The sequence below is a fragment of the Orycteropus afer genome, unplaced genomic scaffold, assembly GCF_000298275.1.
Source record: "Orycteropus afer afer isolate SDZICR_OR568_19922 unplaced genomic scaffold, OryAfe1.0 scaffold00005, whole genome shotgun sequence".
NCBI lineage: Eukaryota > Metazoa > Chordata > Mammalia > Tubulidentata > Orycteropodidae > Orycteropus > Orycteropus afer.
The window spans coordinates 25851683-25873968 of NW_006921592.1; the positions used below are offsets into that span (position 1 = coordinate 25851683).

General features: G+C 38.9%; 1 protein-coding gene across 1 annotated transcript in view; it reads right to left on the reverse strand.

Moving 5' to 3' along the window:
* Positions 1-22286, reverse strand: part of FANCC (FA complementation group C) — a 208014-nt gene that overhangs the window by 87622 nt on the left and 98106 nt on the right. Inside the window, exons 4-5 of the mRNA XM_007939843.1 lie at positions 4508-4621; positions 3287-3351 (exon numbers count right to left, since the gene is read on the reverse strand). Of these exons, the coding sequence (XP_007938034.1) occupies positions 3287-3351; positions 4508-4621 (179 nt within the window). The remainder of the gene's footprint in view (positions 1-3286; positions 3352-4507; positions 4622-22286) is intronic.

The window sequence follows — 22286 nt, forward strand, 5'->3', positions numbered from 1 at the left end:
GCATACACAGCCGTTCTATTCTCCCATGATTGATTTCTCCAAGGAGTGTTTCTACCTAATGTAAATGTTCAGCTCATATGCCTGTCTTTTGTTTGGCTGGAAGCCACAGGAGTGGGTTCAATTCCAGACCTGAAGGGTAGGTAGGGGCCAAAGTCTCAGGGGTTCCATCAGACTCTATCAGACCAGCAAACCTGGTCTCTCTCTCTTTTTTTTTTTTTCAACTGTTTTGAGTTTTAGTTCACATTGTTCTCCCTTTCTATCCAGGATCTCCTGCATAGCTCCCCCTCCAAGTGGCTGACAGTGGTAAGTGGGTACCATCTAATTCATCTGGTCTCACAGTCATATAGGCTGATGATATCATGGTATACAAGTCACTTGGACTAATTGTTTCCATGTGCCTTTGGTTTTCTTCATTCTTCTTTGTTCTGGAAGAGGAGAGACCCATCGTTGCATCTAGATGGCTGCTTGCAAACTTTGAAGATCTCAGTTGCTACTCACCAAAGTAGGATATAGAACAATGTTTTTGTGTAGTATGTTATGCCCATTGAGCTGGATGTCCCCTGAGACCATGGTCCTGAGCCCACAGGTCCAACTTCTTACTCTCTCTAGGTATCTGGCTGTGGCCAAGAAGTGACTACAACCTTGTCCTTTGTCAGCTCTAATATATACCTGGGAATTCTTATAGAACATACCAATACACTTGTAGAAACACTGTCTTCCAACCCTATACATGGTCATGGGAACACTCCCCCCTGCATAGACATACCTAATAGTTCAGCCTGCCCACCCATCTATCAACCCGTATATCAATGTTTGCCTTCACTGACAGGGCAAACATGTGCGAAAGGGTTCATCTTTGTTGTCTGTACCTCTCATGCATCTCTCTCTGTCTTTCTCTTCCTCAATGCCACTGTGTTGATCTCTCAGTAAAATCCTTTTTACTCAGAAAATTCATCTGCAGGAATTTATTCTACTGAAATATATACCTCTCCTAAAACAGATTAACAAGGATATTCACTGCATGGCCATACATAATTGAGAAAATGAGAAATGATTTCATTGTTGTCAGTAGGGAACTGGTTAAATGAATCAGAGTATAATCTATACAGTGTTTAAAAGTTAATTATTTATAAATTTTTAAGGTCTTTGGAAATTGAATATTTTAAACTTAAGACTAATGTTGTCAAAACATATTTCTTGACAGAGAGAGACTGTCATGATATAATGGTAAATAAATAATGTAGGTGATAAGCAGAAGGCTGTTGTTGTTGTTGTTATGTGCCGTGGAGTCGGACTCAACTCATAGCGACCCCTCCTTGGGTTCTGAGGCAGCATCACTACGGAAGTAGATTGCCCAACCTTCCTTCTGAAAGCAGAAGGTGGAGTCCCATTTTTTTCTTTAGATAAAGCATATATGCATAAAATAAAATATCAAAGAGTTAGATATCAAAATGTTAATCGTGTCTTCTACATGGTAACATATGAGCAGCTTATTTTAACTTTACTCCCTTTGATTACCTTCTGGTTTTTCTACAATAAACATGTCTTCTATAAGGAAAAAAAAATCATTTCACAAAAAAATAAGTCAGTGGGAACAGAGAATTACTTTATAGCACATTTTGCTATAATACATTATTCCATAACACAAAATATATTTTGCTTGACTCTATAGGACAAGTGTACAGTAAGCAGTAATAATAATAACTTATTATTATTGTTATTGTTAAAAGGGGTCCTGGTGGCACAGTGGTTATCTCTTCGGCCACCAACAGAAAGGTTGGCAGTTTGAACCCACTAGCTGCTCCATTGGAGAAAGATGAGGCAATCTGCTTCCATAAAGATTTATAGCCTTGGAAACCCTATGGGGCAGTTCTACTCTGTCCTATACAGTTGCTATGAGTTGGAATTGACTCGATGGAAATTTTGTTGTTGTTGTTAAAAGTATACAATAAGTAATAATGATAATAATTACTTATTTTATACTTTTTCCTGTAGAGACAAGCAATAAAAGTGTATTTTGTGTGATGGAATAAGGTACACTAGCAAAGAGTGTTAGGCACTGAGCAAAACACTTGGCAAATATTATTTGATATAATCCTATGGCATCCATACTCCTCCTTTCACAGCCCTAACCTTTCCACTTACTGTGATCACTTTTCGTGGTAAGCCCCACATCACATAAACAGTGCCTTGCACAAAGCAGAAACTCAATGAATGCTTGCTGCAGGGACTAAGGAAGGCAATCATTTCAAGAGTGGCAACAACTTGAGCAAAGGCAAGGCAGCAGGCGGCCTGTGACCCTGGCATTCTCAACCTTGCTTCTCTCTTCTGAGCATTCTATGCATCTGGAATCCCCATCCATGCCCCAAGATACTCATGAACAACATTTCTCTCTGCTCTTGCCTTGGGCATACACCTCACTCTTGTCTGCACATAGGTGAGTCCTCCCTAATCCATCTGCTTGGCACTCAGCACCTCCATTTATTATCTTACAAGTAGACTTCATTTTAAGGATTAGATGAAGAGAATTCCTAAAGGCTGAAGATGAAGACCATTTCTGATAGTGTTTAATTGGTTAGAGCTTTACAAAGGAAAAAAAAAAAAAATCACAAACTTCCTTGGTCCCCAGATTCTCCGAGTTAATGATTTGTTAAAAACAAAATGCTCACCCATTAGAACAATTCTGAATTCTTTCACAGAGTGAAGAAGAATTTTGTAATGTGATTAATTGCTTTTAAATTTGTCTGAAGCTATTTGATTTGTTTAGTCTGGATTTTGGAATATTATGTTTCTTAAAATAGGTCATAGGTACCCATCAAATATCTGTTGCTTTGTAAATATTCTAATTGTGTGCATTTCACACACACACACACACACACACACACCCTGTACACTGGGGATGGGCTGAGCAAGCAGCCACCAGCAGGCGTGGAGACACATGCATTTGTGAACGTTCTCTTCCTAGAAGGTGAGCAGTCCCAGAGTGAGGCTGGGCCCTTCTCCTTCTGTTCTACATCCTACTGCATCCATGTGGGGCTTTTCACTCAGTGGGTGCACAACAGCTGTTGTACAATTTACTGTGTAGCTTGAGAGTTGAGAGAACAGTGATTACAAAAAAAGATAAAAATTCACCAATTTGCCATCTCTTCCACTAAAATAATCTCTCCACATAGAACATAACCGTGACTACAAGCATGTACTTCCTAAGAATTATTAAAGTTTTCTTTCAAAACTTAACGGATGCATTTTGAAACTTGAGAAGAGGGATGTTTAGTTTAACACTTACCGCCTTTGAGTGTTAAATCCATTAAGAGGATTCTCTCCGAGTTCAGACACTAATGATGAAACCATCTGTAAAACAAAGTCAGTGGCAGGTTAACTCACACTGAAAACAGGATTACATCAGTCCTACTTTTCTTGGTGTGAGAGATATTTCTGTTGCGATTCCCTCCCCCAGTCCTCTCTGTGTGATGTATTTTGTCAGAATGAAATGAAAGCAGTGCCAAATCACAATTACTAGTAACTGGGATTTTGTGTTTAAAATCTACCATCTTGCATTCCTACTTAGGCAAATGACTAATAGGCAGATCATTAATTTCCTAGTCATTCAAATCACACCTACTAAAAAATAAAAACATTTTAGAGTCAGTTTCTTTCATCTTTCTTAAGTTAGTACTTTGTGTGTAAACACAGTTCTCATATATAAAGCGTTCGAAATATCAGAATGGTGAACAAAACATTAAAAATCTGTACCAATTTTTGGAAGAGTTATCCTAAATTAAAATCAAGATCCTAAATTAAAATGTCTTGAATTGGGCTAAAATTTAAGGAAGAAGAGAACACAGCTTTAACATTAAACCCAAAAAAACCAAACCCACCACCAACTCATACGTAGTCATCCTATAGGACAGAGTAGAACTGCTCCGTAGGGTTTCTGAGGCTGTAAATCTTTATGGAAGCAGACTGCTGTATCTTTCACCTACAGAGTGACTAGGTAGCTCAAACCCCAGCTTTTTTGGTTGGCAGCTAAGCACTTTAACCACTGAGATACCAGGGCTCCTAGTAGATTTAACATCAAGATGTAAATTTATAATATTATTTATCAGGTTGTTACTTATTGAAATTTTTGCTTTCCTTTAACATGAAATTCCAATCTGGTTATTTCAAATGTAAGAACTGTCTGATGCTACAAAGCTGAGCTTACACTGGTGAGAAGAAGCTCTTCTCCCAGAAATCCTTGAGTGAATAAAGGAGATGTGTTATAAGAAAGAAAGAGAGGTTGGTTGGTTGATTTAGTATAACCTCTCCTGGTTTCCTTCTTTTTTCTCATAATGTTCCATCTCACGTTACTTCCTTATATGGCCATAAACTAGCCCAAGGTAAGAAGAAATAAACACAGAGAAGTCAAACATCTTTCCTAGAGGAGTGAACTGTTTCCATTTACCCTTTGGGGTGATGGTATGTTCAGTAAAGAAAATTTCAGTGCTAAAACATTAGAAATACTCACATTTGTAAGCAAACCAGGGTAGTAATCTGTAGGTGCATACCCGAGACGTTGAGAAAAAAGGCTGACTTCTTTTATATTGAATCTAAATGCCGAAAGTATAAAAGATAACAGACTCTAAAAAACATAAACAGAGAAAAATTTAACTTGTTAGTAGTGAACGAAAGTGTTTATTATATAGTAAGTCCAATGCACAGCATCTGGGTCATTTGTAAATGGGGTGGGGTCATTAAAGCCAGGAATTTCCATTCTGTCCATGTACTCAGTTCACTGTGATTCAGGGTGTAAAGCAAAAATAAGTCCACACTAAAATTGTTACATTAAAACTAACTAAATCAACTTAAACAAATGTTAACAGTGAAACAAAAATATATAATGAATGAACAGCATAGCACTTCAATCTATCTATGACTGGGCTTTTTATTGTTTTAATACTCAGAAAAAGATTTTTTTTCAGACTAGATAGATGAGAATTTAATATAAGAAAGATAAAAAAGATGTTACAAATCACTAAGGAAAAGAAAAATTATACAATAAGTGGTGCTGAGGACTATTTGGAAAAATTTAGATCCTTATCTTGTATCATTCACCAAAATATACTCGAGTTTAATGTTAAGAAAAGAGATCAATGTACAAATGAAATAGGACCACTATGGAAAATGGTACAAGACTTCCTCAAAAAGCTAGAAATAGAAATACCATATGACCAGCAACCCCACTCTTAGGTATATATCCTAGAGAAAGAAGAGCCATGATGCAAATAGACATATGCACACCCATGTTCACTGCAGCATTAGTCACAACAGCAAAAAGACAGACACCACCAAAAGGTCCCTCAGCGGATGAATGGATAAACAAACTGTGGTACACGTACAATGGAACACTACCCACTGTTAAAGAATAATGACGAAGCTGTGAACCATCTTATAACATGGATGAACCTGGTGGGCATTCCCAACAAACCAAACCAAACTGTCATCGAGTAGATTCTGACTCCCAACCACTTTATAGGAGGACAGAATAGAACTGCCCTATAGGTTTTCCATGGCTAGAAATCCTTACTGAGGCAGACTGCCTCATCTTTCTCCCGTGCAGCAGCTGGTGGGTTTGAACAAGCAACCTTTTGGTCAGCAGTCAAATGTTTTAACGACTGTACAACCAGAGCTCCCTGGAAGGCACTACACTAAGTGAAATCAGTCAATCACAAAAGGACAAATATTGTATGAGACCATTACTGTAGAAGTCAAGAAAAAGTTTATACATAGAAAGAAACATTCTTTGATGGTTACCAGGGATGACAGGGTATGTGAGGGGAAACCACTAACTAGATAACACATGCTAACTTTGGTGAAAACCAAAACCAGACTCACTGCGATCGAGTCGATTTCAACTCATAGTGAGCCCTCCTTGGGATTCTGAGGTGGTATCACTAAGAAAATACATTGCCCAACCTTTCTTCCGAGGAATGGATGGTGGGGTTTGATTGCCATCCTTCTGGTTAGCAGTCAAATGCATTAGGCACTACGCCACCAGAGCTCCCAATTTTGGTGAAGGGAAAGGTAATATACAATATGGGGGAAGTCAGTATAAGACAACCAAGGCAAAAGAAGAACTAAAAGAACACAAGATTAAAAGTCAACAGCAGTAAATACAATATTGCAACAATGCTAGTAACAAACAATAATGCATGAGTGGATACACATGTAGTTATTTATGTAAGCTGATCATGGGTAGAAGGGCATATAGGAGTACACCCACTTGGATACAAAGAGTTGGCAGTGGATATTCCTACATGCATATTTGCACATGCTGCAAATATACCCATGCATATAATAGAGCACACAGAGGGCACAGTCATGAAAACCTCTTAGCCATACCAAACACTTCCCAGGACACATACTAGGTTTGAAGGCTAGGGATCATATTCTCAGGAGACATCTTGGTCAACTGGCATAACACAGTCCATAAAGACAATGTGCTGCATCCTAATTTGTTGAGGAGCAACTGGGATCTTGAAGGCTTATGAGTGGCCATCTATTGGTCAATACAACTGCAGAGCAAAGAAGAGTAAAGAAAACCAAAGACTCAAAGAAACAATTAGTCCAAAGGGCTAATGGACTACATGAACCACAGCCTCCACTAACCTGAGACCAGATGGACTACATGGTCCCTGGCTACCATCACTGACTGCTTGGACTGAGATCACAATCCACAAGTACTGGACAGAGTGGGAGAAAAGGGTAGAATGAAATTCAAATACATATAAAAGACCAGACTTTCTGGTCTGATAGATACTGGTGGAACCCCAAGACTATGCTCTTTAGACATCCTTCTAACTTAGACTGAAACCACACTCAGAGATCACTTTTCAGCCACATAAAAGGCAGGCCTATAGAGTGAACAATAACATCCAAGTCAACTATACATGACCAAAAGGGCAGTGTTTACCCAAAAGCAAAGTTAAGAAAGCAGGCAGGTGCAGGAAAACTGGATGAATGGAAATGGGAGGGACCCAAGGTGGAAATGGGGAGGGTGCCGACACCCTGTGGGAAACCAATGTCACAGAAGAGTCTGTGTATAAATTGCTGAATGGGAAACAAATCTGCTTTGTAAACTTTCACCTAAACTATAACAATATATATATATATTTAAAATGAAATGGAATAATAAGCAATAAAATTAATAATTTTTCAAGTGACTGAATGGGGAAAAACTTTGTAAACTGAAAATCAAGGGAGCAGATCATAAGGTAAAAGATTGAATGTTTTAAGTAAAAATAAAACAAAATTTTCCAAAAACAATAAAAGCACAAAGTAGGAAGTTTATTAACAACAAATAATACAGATCATATGTAATCAAATTAATGTACAAAATATCAGGTGACAAATAGGAAGAGCATAAAAAATTAATATGAACAGATAATTCATAACAAAGGAAATACAAATGCCTGAGAAACACATAGATAAATGTTCATCACCATTATCAAAAGGGAGCTCTGCTGGTGTAATGTCTAAAGCACTTGACTGCTAACCAGAAGGATGGCAATTCAAACCCACCAGCCACTCCTCAGAAGAAAGATTAGGCAACCTACTTCTGTAGAAATACCCCCAGAATCCAAGGAGGGGTTGTTATGAGTCAAATCAACTCGAACAGCAGTGAGTCTGGTTATTGATTATTTTCAGAAAGGGTAAACCAAAATACCAATATACCATTTTTCACCTATGGCATTAAACATGTTTTATGAATATGTAATGTTGCTTTGAGTTCTGTGAAACAAGTACCGTATGTGCCACTAGAGGCACAAAGGTCTACCTCTCAGAAGGAAGCCCTTCCATACAGCAGGGCAGCTGTAAACGGCACGAAGGCATCTGCCAAACAAACAAACAAAAACCAAACTTACTGCCATCAAGTTGTTTCCAACTCATAGTGACCCCCATTGGATTTCAGAGGCTGTAAATCTTTATGGAAGTAGATTGCCCCGTCTTCCTTCCAAGGAATGGCCAATAGGTTTGAACCACCAGACTTCTAGTTAGCAGTCAAATGCCTTAGACACTATGCCACCAGAGCTCCTAAGGCATCCATAGAGAGTAGGAATCGGTACAACACAGCCCTGAACATTCCCTTCTCCAAGCTTGGACTTCTGGGCCATATTTGCCTAGAGATTTGTAATCTGAACAAAGATGCCTTATAGATAGTAAAGGCCTGATAAAAGTAACTTGAAAATATGTATTAATTGTCTTAAAAGCATTTAGAACCTTTGCTATCTCTGAATACATTTAAGAAAATAAATCCAAAATGACTGCTGGAATTATGCTCAAAGATGTTCACTACAGTGTTATTTCTCATAGTGAAATATGTCTAATAATGGGAAAATAATATATAATCATTATATACAGTAACTTTTCTGCAGCCATTCAAATGTTTATAAAGAATTTATGACAGCATTTTAAATGGTTATATTATAGTGTTAAATGAAGAAAGGAAGATGCAAATTTTTATATACAGAAATGATTTCATCCATATAAAAATAATCCAAACATGGGAGTGGAAAAATAATGAAAGAAAACATCACAAATGTTAACAGTCTCTGGGTGGTGCTATAATGGGTATATGTTTTTTTTCTTTCTACCTTCATATGTTTTCCAGTGTCTTATATGTGAAGCTCTGGTAGCATAGTGCCTAAGGCATTTGACTGCTAACCAGAAGGCTGGCGGTTCAAACTCACCAGCCACTCCTCGGAAGGAAGGTTGGGCAATCTACTTCCATAGAGATACTGCCTCAGAAACCCAAGGAGGGGTCACTATGAGTTGGGGCTGACTCCACAGCACATAACAGCAACAGCATATGTGAAAGGGAAGGGAGGAAAAAAAAAAAAAAAAAACCCAAATCCACTACTTTTATAATCAGGGAAAAAAAAATTCTTTTTGAAAAAATGTTTTATTTTGAAGTATTTTATTTTATTTTTTTAATTGTGATCTGGGTGAAAGTTTACAGGGCAAAATCATTTTCTATACAGTAGCTCACATATGTATTTGATTTTTTAAAAGTAGCTTTGATGAGATATAATTAAAATACCATAAAATTTATCCTTTTAAAGCATATAACTCAGTGGTGTTTTCAAATATATTCACAAGAAAATAATCATTTTAAATTTCAAAAAGTCCTACACTGCATTTTGTGATAACACATTACAAGATCAAATTAATTTGTATATATGCATGTAAATGCATACAAACGAGTGTGTGTGTGTGTGTGTGTGTGTATAAGTTTATACACAAATACCTAGAGAAGACAGTCTAACCCCGGGTAGAATTTGGATTCTTGGCTCAGTCAAGGGCAGGATCCATTAGACCGGGAACAACAAATGTGGCACACATACCAATAATGTCTGTGGCAGAGATCACTAATCCATATCATGCAGTCTTATTTGAATCTCATCATAAAATACTTCACACATTCAAAAAGATATGAAGACTAATATGACAAGCTCTGTCCATCATCCAACTTAATCAATAAAGAATTACTAATATAGGTGAAAGCCTTTGTGTCTTCTCTCCTCCACCAAACGTTATGGCAGTCCTTGCCCCTAGCGGGAGCTCTACCCTCAAGCTGGTGTCCATCCTCCGATGTAGATCATGGCACTTTTTCCCTGTGAACTCAGACATGCCTCCATATCCTCAAAACAGAACTCCAGGCAACACTAATAAACACATGGCTTGAAGCCTATTTGTCAAGCGCAGGATCTTTGACCCCTCAGTACTTTTTCAGTATGTCCTGTTCCCTGTGGCTTTTCTCTTCTTCACCTAGTTATGTGTCACTTCTTGAGAGAATGCTTACAAGAATGAAAATTTATTGTGTGCTGATCATAACATAAACCAAAAAACCAAACTCACTGCCATTGAGTCGGATCCGACTCATGGGCCACGCCCCCCCCCTTGGGTTTCCGAGGCAGTATCTCTACGGAAGTAGATTGCCCAACCTTCCTTCCAAGGAGTGGCTGGTGGGTCTGAACTGCCTGCCTTCTGGTTAGCAGTCAAGTGCCTTAGACACTGTACCACCAGAGCTCCCAATCACGACAGGTGAGGCTAAATTCTCTAAATCCCTTTAAATTCCGTTTTTAATAATGTTTCAATTAAGTGAAGTTTCAATTAAGCCACCCTTAAACAGGTAGCTATTATTACTACATTTCATGTGACTGACTCTTAAAAAATTAAAGTATAAGGTCATACAGACCCCAGCTGGAATGAGAAATAATGTAGTGGAATAGAAAGAATTCAGTTTCAAAATAGTAACAGTTGAAGGTTAGTTAAGATTTTATAGATCTTCAGCAACCCACACCGGGCTTTCCCCTCCAATCCAGTGCCTCCCAGAAGCAGTCACGCCCTGGGCCTTGGCCCATGTGTGGAAGGCAGATGACCCCCTATACTGCATAAGTTAGTTTGGAAGCTAAACTAGGCATTCGATAGATTCAGAGAGTGCAGATCAGGGATTGTAAATAATTCCTGAGTAATGTTTACAGTGGTCACAAACACTTCCGTAGATACTATTCACAAAGCCTGCATTATATAAACTGACTGTGACACAGGTTTTAGAAAAATGAAAATCACTTAATTGGCATACCTGTCCTGACCCAAATTCCTAAAATGATATGGTAAGAAACTGCTTTTTAAACATCACATGCTATAAAGATTACAGCATTGTTATACAAATAATATTCACATTATATATTTTTGCATACCTTGCAAATCCCCACACACACACACACTTGTTTTCATAATCATGCTAGACCTTTTTAATGTGTTGCTGACTTTAATTTCAGTATTTTTCTCCGTCCAATGGATTTAAAATTAAGTCTTTGTGTTGGTGCCTGCTGACACCAAGGTTTGGTTCCCAGCAGCAGATGCTCATCAGCCTACCCTAGCATTTCTAAAGCAGTCCCTCTCCCGGCAGGATTCCTTCCCTGATCTGCAAACAATCATCTCCAACACAAGAAGAACTCACTTTTTCTGCATCAAAAACAGCCTTTGTCAGGGTGGCAGCCCCAGCCCAGGAGATGCAAGGTCACCGGGATGGATAAGGTTGGCACATTGTAGCTACATGCATTCCGCCCTGTCATACAACTGTCTGGCCACCAAGCTCAGGCTGTTTCAATCTCCCAGGCAGATGCTGCTGGGCGGGTGTGAGAGCCACGGGCGCAGAAGGATTCCAAGTCCCTCTCTTGGGCAAGATGGGTCTGACTGGCTGCCCAGGGGTCCTGCAGGGCTGTGGCTGTACATACCCACACCCACAACCATCCTGCCACCTGTGTTCATGTGCGGCTGACCCTGGGCATGTGAGGGGAGCAGCCCCCATCCACTGCAGGATGAGCTCACAATTAAGCTGTGGCAGCCTCATGTGCAGCCCTTTATCCGACGCTCTGCCCACCTTCACCACAACGTACCTAGGTGCAGATTAGCTGTAAGAAACCCCACTGGTCTCAGGCCCAGGTGCAAACTGCCTTGGAGCAAACTCACAGTTTCAATGCTTCGTTTTTTTTTTTGTTTTGTTTTTTTTCCTATTACCAGGATACTACCAAATTCGTTCCATGATTTCTTGACCATGGCTTATAACTTTATTGTACAAATATTATGAAAAGTAACATTTACAGATTACTGGATGATGGTGAAAGAGGCCAAAATTCACTTCTGAAAATGTCATGAGACATGTGCAGTGTATGCATGAGTGTGTGATGCCAGAACTTTGAAACATAATTTCATCTCTTCAACCTGTTACACGTGTGTGCATGTAATTTATATGAGCATGGTATTTTCTGGGTGGTGGTGGGGGGAAAGGCAGTACTCTTCCCCACCTCAACTTAAATAAAACAAAACAAAACCCTATACCGTACTATTGAGAGCTGGCAAGGATGTGGTAGGATGGACATCTGTTGTTCCTGGGAGGTCAAATGTACACAACCTTTCTGCAAAGTCACTTTGATGATATGCAGCCAAGGCATTAAAATTCATACCTTTTTACCCAGTAATTCAATTTCCAAGAACATATCCTTAGGAAAGATTTAGGTTTATAGCAGTCTTTCTTACAACTGGGAAAAGCTAGCAGCAGCCAAAACACCCAACAACATTGGATTGGTTAGATTCATCATGGTTTATTCAACAGTGTGACTTAGGTTGTAAAAAGATACTTAATAACATAAGAAAAGAGAACGTAACATGAATTTGAAAATCAAGATACAAGATTATATGTTCAACGTGATTTCAATTTTGTATGAACAAAAAATATTGGGAACAAATGTAACATGGTTAACAAAGGTTATTGCTGAGGGTGAATTACAATTTCCTCTTTAAACTATCCGTACTTGCAAAGTTTCTACAATTAACATGTTCTGCTTTTTATCATGAAAATGTTTGTAAAACAAATCTCCATGCTTTAACTTATGTCTGTTGTTTTTCCATAATTCTCTAATATGAAATGATACGGAGAACCACAAGAGTTTTATCCCAGGATAAAACAATCTAAGTCTTAGAAACAACATATTGAGGCCTGGTTTTGGTTATATAAGTTCAAAACAGACATCTCAAACTTTCAACTCCCAAACTTCTCTTTCAAAGTAAACTTAAAAATTGATAAACACTTCTCATCACTAAGAATAATTTTTTTTTTACTGCCACCTAGTGGCAAATAGTCTAAACACAAAAACCATTAAAGATCTTAGACACTGGCCCTTGGACAAAAATAAATTCCTAAGGTCATATCAAAATAAATTTTGTTTTAAATGCTGTTTGAGTGGTCTTGGAGATTCTCCGCATCAACCTAATTATTTTACTGATGAGGAACTAAATTTCTAAATACATGAGTCCACACACACACACAAAAAATCTACAAAACTAATGTGGATGAAAATGAACAGGTTCTGACTTGAGGGGCATAAAGAAAAAGTGCAAATAATCAACCTGACTTTTACCAAAAATCCTTCCAGGTTTGGAGAGTGCAAGAACCAACATGGCTATGCATAAAACAGTTTTAAGTCCAATTGTGATTCATGTTGGAGTTTTAAGAATTAAGAGAACTCTGTTAATGTTTGAAAAGCTATTCAAAATGCTTATACTATAGAGATATACTTTCATAAGGAGAGAAGATTTAAATAAACCAGGTAAAAAATCCACTATCCTTCTTTTCAGGTTTGTTTTATTTTTCCCCTCACCTCATTGTATCTGCTTCATCTCGTAACAGGCAGTGGGTTAGGAAAGTTGGAGCAACGAGGCTGTGGTCTGGCGCTCAATGCAGGGTGTGGAAGAAGGGTTGTGGTTTTCGCTCAGGCAAAGGGCTAGGAGCACCAAACTGTGGTTGATATTCTTGAACTGAGACATGGCATGTATTTTATGCTTCCCTAAACAATTTCTCCTAACTCTTGTTAGAATTTCTACCACTAGATTCTCTAGTGCACATCCTTCTTTATACATAATATAAATAAAAACGATTTATAAACAAGGATCCCTTGGTCCTTCATTCAACAAACATGTTAAGTGTGAGCTGTACTCAAGCCACTCTACTGGACTAGTGGGATGAGTAGCCCCTATAATCTGATGAAGGGAGATAGAAATGGAAACAACCATAACATAAGACAGAAAGCATTGAGAGCTATAATGAGGGGTAAGAAAATCACTGTGGGAATGGAGGAAGGAATGATTAATTCCAACTGCAGGGTTTCAGAGTGCTCCCAGAGATGATGATTTCTGAGTTGATTCTGACAGCTGGGGAAGGAGGAAGAAGGCAAGAAGGAGAAAGAGAGGGGGAAAGAGACCAGGAAGGAAGGGACAGAGGAAACAAGAAGAGTGTAGGTGTGATGGTGGTGGGGAAAAACAGTACCATGGATTGAACTGTGCTCTCAAAAATATGTGTCAATTTGGCTAGGCCATGATTCCCAGTATTACGTGGTTGTCCTCCATTTTGTGATCTAATGTAATTGTCCTATGTGTTGTAAATCCTAATCTCTGTGTGTGGATAATGAGGAAGGATTAGCTGATGCCAAAAAGGATTAGGTTATGTTTGCTAAATTAATAAGGCAGGATTAGGGTGGGATGGGAGCTCTGGTAGCATAGTGCCTAAGGCACTTGACTGCTAGCCAGAAGACTGGGGGTTCAAACTCACCAGCCACGCCTCCAAAGAAAGATGGGGCAATCTACTTCCACAGTGATACTGCCTCGGAAACCCAAGGAGGGGTTGCTATGAGTTGGGCCCGACTCGACAGCACATAACAACAACAGTAAGGGTGGGATGCCACACCCTTACTGAGGTCACAACCCTGATCCAGTGTAAGAGGAATTTCCGTGGCATATGGCCTGCATCAGGAGCTCTGGTAGCATAGTGCCTAAGGCACTTGACTATTAATCATAAGACTGGAGACTAAAACTCACCAGCCACTTCTTGGAAGGAAGACTGGGCAATCTACTTCTGTAATGATACTGCCTCGGCAACCCAAGGAGGGCTCACTATGAGTTGGGGCCGACTCGATGGCACATAAAACAACAGTAACATGGCCTGCATGACCTTTTATCTTACAAGAGATAAAAGGACAGAGAAGTGAGCGAAGAAAGGACCTCAGAACCACGATGAAAAAGAGCCTCGAGTGGGGTATGTCCTTTGGATTTGGGGTCACTTCACAGAGAACTGCCTAGACCCAAGGGAAGACTGCTGCTAAGGCACATGGAGATCTCCAAGGGACACCAAGCCCACAAATGTTGAAAGGAGACAAGGAGCTTCCACTAGAACCGACAGAGAGAGAAAGTCTTCCCCTAGAGCTCAAACTTTCACTGCCATTGAGTCCATTTGACTCAGAGCGACCCCTCCTTAGGTTTCCGAGGCGACTACACATAACAACAACAACAACAACAATCTCTACAGTAGATTGCCCAATCTTCCTTCTGAGGAGTGGCTGGTGGGTATGAACTGCCAGACTTCTGGTTAGCAGTCAAATGCCTTAGGCATACTACACTACCAAGCTCGTATTGTGAATTTGGAATTCTAGCCTCTTAAACTGTGAGAGAATAAACTTCTGTTTGTTAAAGCCATCTGCGTTTGGTATTTCTGTTATGGCGGCACTAGATAACTAAATAGACAGGAAAACAGGACTAGGGAGGGAGTGGAAAGGGGACGTAGAAAAGGGGCAAACGCAGTGGGCAAAAACACAAGAAATATTCCTGTTACCCTGCTTCTCCAAGTCTGAGATGGTTTCCCAAGCTCAGCCTGCCACCACGTGACCTCAGTCTGCCTTGTTAAACTTCTCCCTGCCTTCCTTTTTGATCCCTGTAATTCAGTGACATCAGACTACCTGCTGTTCACCAAATCTACCCAGCCTTTCTCTACCTCCATATCGTTTCTTTCTTGTAAGAAAACCCTGGGCCATCTCTATCTGCCTAACTTTCAAAATCCATCTCTTTCCAAGATTTCTGTTCCAGTTCTGAATTGGATAAGATCATGTTCTCTCAAAATCCCCAAGGCATCTTATTTGTATTTCTGTCACAGTGCTTGCTAAGTTCTGTCTGGTACTGTAGTTATAAAGCACACTTTCTTCATTGCATTCACAAGACCACAGGCTCTCAAGGAAGAGACTGTCTTACTGGCCTTTAAATTCTGTATGGCAACTGTTAACTAGCCCACAGCATTATACATAATAGGTGTTCAATAAACACTTGCTGAATCAACCGCAATAGAATGGATTGTTCACTTATAGCTACCACACAATATAATCACTGCAAGCTTCCTATGTAACATTGTTAAGTATAAAATGATAAATTTGCCTTTTCATAATTTGCTTTCTTAAAGTTTCAGTCCACAAAATACCCGCAGAACACTAAAAGAACATGAGATTGCTATGCGCTGTTACTTCAAAGAGTTTCATTCAATTTGGTAACGGTTTGCACATGGATGTGGATGTAATTTCATTGAGTAATACGCTGCTTTGGTGATACTCAGCTCGTGGTAACCGACAGAGAAGCCACAGTATCAGAACATCCAGAACGGGCAGGCAAAGCAGTGGCAAGGACCACCTTTGCTACAAGGGGCACTGGAAAATTCCAAATCAGTATAGTCTGTATTTCAATACAAATTCTAATCCATCTCTAGATATTTTACAAACTTTTTTTCACTGCAAACCTTATTAGAAAAATGAAGCAGTTGTTACTTCAATTCAATTTTTTCAATTATTTCTGGACAAGAGAAAAAAAATTATTCCTCCATGTACAGCATAAAATGTTTAACCTTTTCTTTTCTCAACCTTCTACAGAAGTATTCCATCTATTCAGCCCTTGGTCAGTAGAAATGCTTCCATTTGTACTTGGCAAGCTCTTTTACGCCATAAAATACCTATGTCTCAAAGCAAAATTAGTCACTTACTTTTTTATGTTCCCATGGCAGGGAGGGTAGCATAGTGCCTAAGGCATTTGACTGCTAACCAGAAGGCTGGCAGTTCAAACCCACCAGCCACTCCTCAGAAGAAAGGTTGAGCAATCTACTTCAGCAGTGATACTGCCTTAGAACCCCAAGGAGAGGTCGCTGTGAGTTGGATCTGATTTGACAGCAGTTGAGTTTTTTTTTTTTTTTTTTTTTTTTTTTAATGGTATTTAATGTAAACATCCAGTAAATCATTTATGGTATTATACTGGAATTGTTGCTTTACTGAACCAATAGGAAAATTTCCAAGTTAATGAAATCACCTGTAAATGATTTGTATTTTTCCAAATTAGATACCACAGTGGAAACTGGTTAATTTTCTTAATAATGCAATTTTAAATTATTATTTCCCCTGATGCTGACAAGATAACTTAGAAACTAAACCAACACATAAGCCCCATTTAAATATATTGCTTCACTGAAAAAAAAAAAAGTTGCCTCTACAGCATAAAAGGACTATAACGCCCTACAGCACATGACAAAACAATGAAAAAGATAAGTTATGAAACTTTAAAACATATATATTAAAGACTGAGATAAATGAGGAAATACACTATAGTCCTAGCAAGCAAAATTCAATGTCACAAGCATGTCAATTCTCTGGTGTACAGACTCACTGCAGCACTAATAAGGATTTAAAAGAGGCCCTTTGGTGGAACTTCAGAAGCTTCTCTAAAATTTATATGGGAATATAAAGGGTCAAACACAGCCAAGACACTCCCGAAAAAGAACAGCGAAGTGTGGGGACTGGCCTTACCAGTATTCAGGGCTAGTTATAAAGCCACAGTAATGAAGATGTCCTCACCCATCTGTCAGTCTGACACACTCTCATGGCTTGCATTTTGCTGTGATGTGGGAAGCTATGCCACAAGTATTTGAAATACCTGTAGGTATTTCAAGTTTCAGCAGCACTTCCAGACTAAGAACAGAAAGAAAGACCTGGAGATCTACTTCTGAAAATTAGCAAATACAAACCTCATGGATCCCAACAGAACACTGTCTAATTTGCTTGTTCCGGACACGACATCAGGAGGGATCAATTGCTGGAAGAGGATATGCTTGGTGAAACAGAGGGTCAGAAAGGATGAGGAATACTGTCAGTAAGAATGAGTGGGACAAGAGCCACAATGATGGACTCAAACACGCTGGTGATTGTGAGGATTAAAAAGAATCAGAGAATGTCTCATTCTGTTATACATGAGGTCAGGATAAGTTGCAGTCAACTCGATAGCAGCTAACAGTAAAAACACTGCAATAGTGGCACAAGGATGTGCATGGGCTGATAGAACACAAAGCCAGAGACAACTCATACATGGACCCTTGACTTACGACAGACAGAGTGTTACAGATCAGTGGGGAATGATAGCTTTTAAAAAATTAGTGCTGGGGCTATTGATTAGCCTCACCCACATACATACATAAGCTTGCTCATTCACACTCTAAATAAAAACCAATTTCAGTGCTTTAAAGTCACAAATGTGAAAGGTAAGACTATGTGTCTTTTGGAAATCAATGTAATGCTCTTTGATGGATAAATGAAAAAACAAAATGTACATACAAACAGTGGAAAATTATGCAAGCATTAGTCCTTGAAATAAAATGTGGATGAATTTGGAGTACATTATGGTGAGTGAAATAAGTCAATCACAAAAGGACAAATATTGTATGATCACATTTATATAAGAAGACAAGTATGTATGTCCATATATATATATATATATATATATATGGTTACCAGGGATTGGTGGGAAGGGGTAGGGAGAAGCACTATAGAGACAGTAGACACCTGTTATATTTGGTGATGGGAAAGGTAGCATTGAATGTAGGTAAAGTGCACACAGTCTGACCGAGGTAAATGAAGTCACTAAGAAATGAATAAGAGAAAAGGATGTCTTTCATAAAGGATAGGACAAAGGTAATTTTGCAACATCAAGAGCAACAAAAAATGTGTGTGGTTACACAGGTATATATAGGCATATAAAAATATGAGTATGAATATGTGAGTACATATATATGCACAGAAAGAAGTATCTATAAGCATATGTACATGCAGGTATGTGTGTGCATGCACATATATCCTCATATATAATAAACCATACAGGGGTTTGGGTACTTCTCAGATACAACCAAACACCTTGAAAGATTAGTTTTCTGAGTCTGGAAACTTAGGACCATAGTGGGACAACTCAAGTAATTGCATAATATAGCTCATAAAGTATAGATTCTATATCCCAATTGTAGTGATTACTGTCTGGGGTCTGACAAACTTGTGAGCAACCATCTAAAATACAACTATTGGTGTCTACCCATCCAAATAAAAGAGAAAGAAGGAAACCAAAGGCTCAAAGGAGAAACTAGTCCATAGGCCTGACAGTTTACATGAATCATGTCCTCATCTACCCTGAGATCAGAAGAACTAGATGGTGCCCAGCTACCACTACTGACCATTTTGATCAGGGTTACAAAGATGGATCTTATAGAATGAGAGAAAAGTGTGAAACAAAATTCAAATTCTTCAAAAGTCCAGACTTACTGGTATGGTTAAGACTAGAGGACTCCCTGAGAGTATCATCCTGAGACACTTTAAACCTTATACTGAAATTATCCTTCGATGTTACTTTTTAGCTAAATAACAGATTAGCTCATAAAATAAAGAATATCACCTGTGAGTAATGAGTTTCTTTTACAAAAATGATGTATATGAGACAAAAAGGTCAAAAATTACTCTAAAGTAAAGACAAGAAGGTAAGGGGCGGGGTGACTAGAGTACTGGAAATGGTACCACAGAACGGAATGAAGGAGAATAATGACACGCTGCTACAGATGTAACCAATATCACTGAGTAATTTGTGTAGAAATTGCCAGATGGGAACTTAATTTGCTGTGTAAACTTTCACCTTAACAATAAGAAATGTTCATTAAAAAAAATACAATGTAAGGCAATAATATCCTTTTGACCCTGGAATAAGAAGATATTTCAAACAAGCCTTCAAAAGGACAAACCATAAAGGAAAAGAATGACACATTTGATTACATCAGAACTAAAACCTTATGTTCATCAAAAGATATCATAAAGATCATAAAAAGATATGATGAGCTTCAAAAGCATATTATATGCAGTAATATATATACATATATTATTGTCAAAAATTATTGTTTAAAAAATATAAAGAACACCTCCAATCACAAGGAGGGAGCTCTGGTAGCATAGTGCCTAAGGCTTGGTGAAAACTGAACAACAAATAAGGAAGAGTGAAGAAGAGTTGATGCCTCTGAATTGTGGTGTTAGCGAAGAATACCGAAAATACTATGGACTGCCAGAAGAACAAACAAATCTGTCCTGAAAGAAGTGCATCTGAAATGCTCCTCAGAAGCATGAATGACCAAACCTTCTCTCCTGTACTTTGGTCATCTTGTCAGAAGAGATCAGTCCATGGAGAAGGATATCATGGTTGGTAAAGTACAAGGTCAATGGAAAAGGGGAAGGCCATCAAAGAGATGGACTGATACAGTGGCTGCAACGATAAGCTCATGTATAGCAAACTGTGAGGCCGACGCAGGACTGACTGGGCAGTGTTTCCTTTTGTTGTATATAGGGTCATTATGAGTCAAAGCCAACTCCATAGCACCTAACAACCATATCTACTTAAGCCTAAATGGACAAAGTTTAATTCAATGAACAACTTACTACTGAAGGAAAACTGAGTATATAAAGCACGCCTTGAGAAACACTTCTCCCCATTACAAAGTTAGGAAGAAAGATTCAATAAGTGGTTCATCATTGATTATTTTGCTTCTTTCCACACTCTAAGATGAATAAGAGTATTTCAAATATGACTCCAAATCAGGAAGAAGCTAGAGTATAATTCATTGTTTCCCCAGAAAACCTGAAATCCTATCATTCTTTATAAATACTCTAAGTAAAAACCCAAAGAAAACCAAACCCACTGCCATCGAGTTGATTCTGACTCATAGCAACCCCACAATGGGTTTCCAAGGCTGTGAATCTTTACAGAAGCAGACTTCTTCATCTTTCTTCTGCAGAGTGGCTGGTGGGTTCAAACCCATGGCTTTTTGGCTAGCAGCCAAATGTCTTAACCAGTGTACCACCAGAGCTCCACTCTAAGTAAAGGTTAGTAAAAATACTAAGTAAAGGTTAGTGTTGAGAAACTATAGAATTAACCAAGCTCCTTAATGAAGTTGCTGAGATAGCATTAAGGAGAATAGATTTAAAACAATCAAAATTTTGCAACCTAGGTACTATTGACATTTGGGATCTGATAATTCTTTGTTGTGGGGGCTGTCCTGTACATTCTTGGCTTATATCCACCATATACCAGCAGCATCCGCCTCCAGTTGTGACAACCAAAACTGTTTCTAGACATCGACACATGTCGCCTGGGGGTAGGGGGTGGGGGGTAAATCGTACATAGCAGAGAAGTTCTGACTTAAACACATATCCACTTTTAAGAGTTAATGTAGATTACAGTTTTTGAATCTTCTTCTTGTCTCAGGTATTGAAAGAATATAAGGAAGAATATTGGCAATATGAAGGAGACACGTGTAGCTGATAGGAAAAGAATTCCAGGAATTTTATTATGTGAAGAAAGGAAGTTACAGAACAATATATTCAATATTTTTCCATTTATGTAAAAAGAAGTATAGAACAAATGAACATATTTCGATTAGTGCAAAGAAGAAGACTAGAAGGATCTACGGTCAATCGATGTCAGTGATTACTTCAGGGAAGGTATAAGGTCGGGAGAGGTCACTGTGTCTGGATTGTATGACCTTTTTATGAGGTTATATTAATGCACTGTTTGTATAATTACAAAAATAAAGAAAAAGAAAGAAAGGCCATGGAGTTTTAAGGTTAAAAAGACTTTGAATTGAATCCCAGCTGCGTGACCTTGAGTAATATGTGACCTTGAGTAATATTTTAAACAATGTTAGGCCTCCTCAGTTCCCTCCATAAAATGTAAATGACAGGATTGACTTCGTAGGACTGCTACAAGGTCGAGTGAGATACACACGGAGAATCCCTGGCAGGGTGCGTGGGCTCACAGCACATCCTCAATCATCAGTAGCTGCTATCTCTGAAGTCTCACTCTGAGCAAGGATGGAATATAATCTGACAGCCATGTGACCCCTGCTCCTAGGCTCTGGGTGCCTCTAACCTCTCTATCCTTCTTCACTATCACAATTCAGGTCTGCCCTCGAGTCGGATCCGACTCATAGCAACCTCTCCTTGGGTTTCTGAGGCAGTATCACTACAGAAGTAGATTGTCCAATCTTCCTTCAAAGGAGTGGCTGGTGGGTTTGAACCGCCAGCCTTCTGGGTTACAGTCAAATGCCTTAGGCACTATGCCACAAGGTCACTAGAGAAGCTAAATAAGAATACTTTCAGAGTGGAAACATCCCAAGACTTGGTGTGAGATATACTTAGGTTTAACTAGTAGTTCAGCCACTAAATGGAGGAAATCACTGTCAGCTACTGTTTCAGGGTTTTTTTTTAATCTATGAAATGCAGGAAATATATTTACCTCCCAAGGTTAGAAAGCCATGTACATAAATCACTCAGCTAGAGGTCTGACTCATATTAGATGCTCAATAAAGGTTAGTTTCCATGGGTTAGTGCCAAGGCTGGCCCAGTTTCTCTGAGTCAGTATATACTGAAAGGATAGTTCAGATATCAAAAAGCTACCCTCATGAGTAGCATAGTGGCTAAAGCACTTGACTGCTAACCAGAAGGCTGGTGGTTCAAACCCACCAGCCACTCCTCGGAAGGAAGGTTGGGCAATCCTACTTCCGTAGTGATACTGCCTCGGAAACC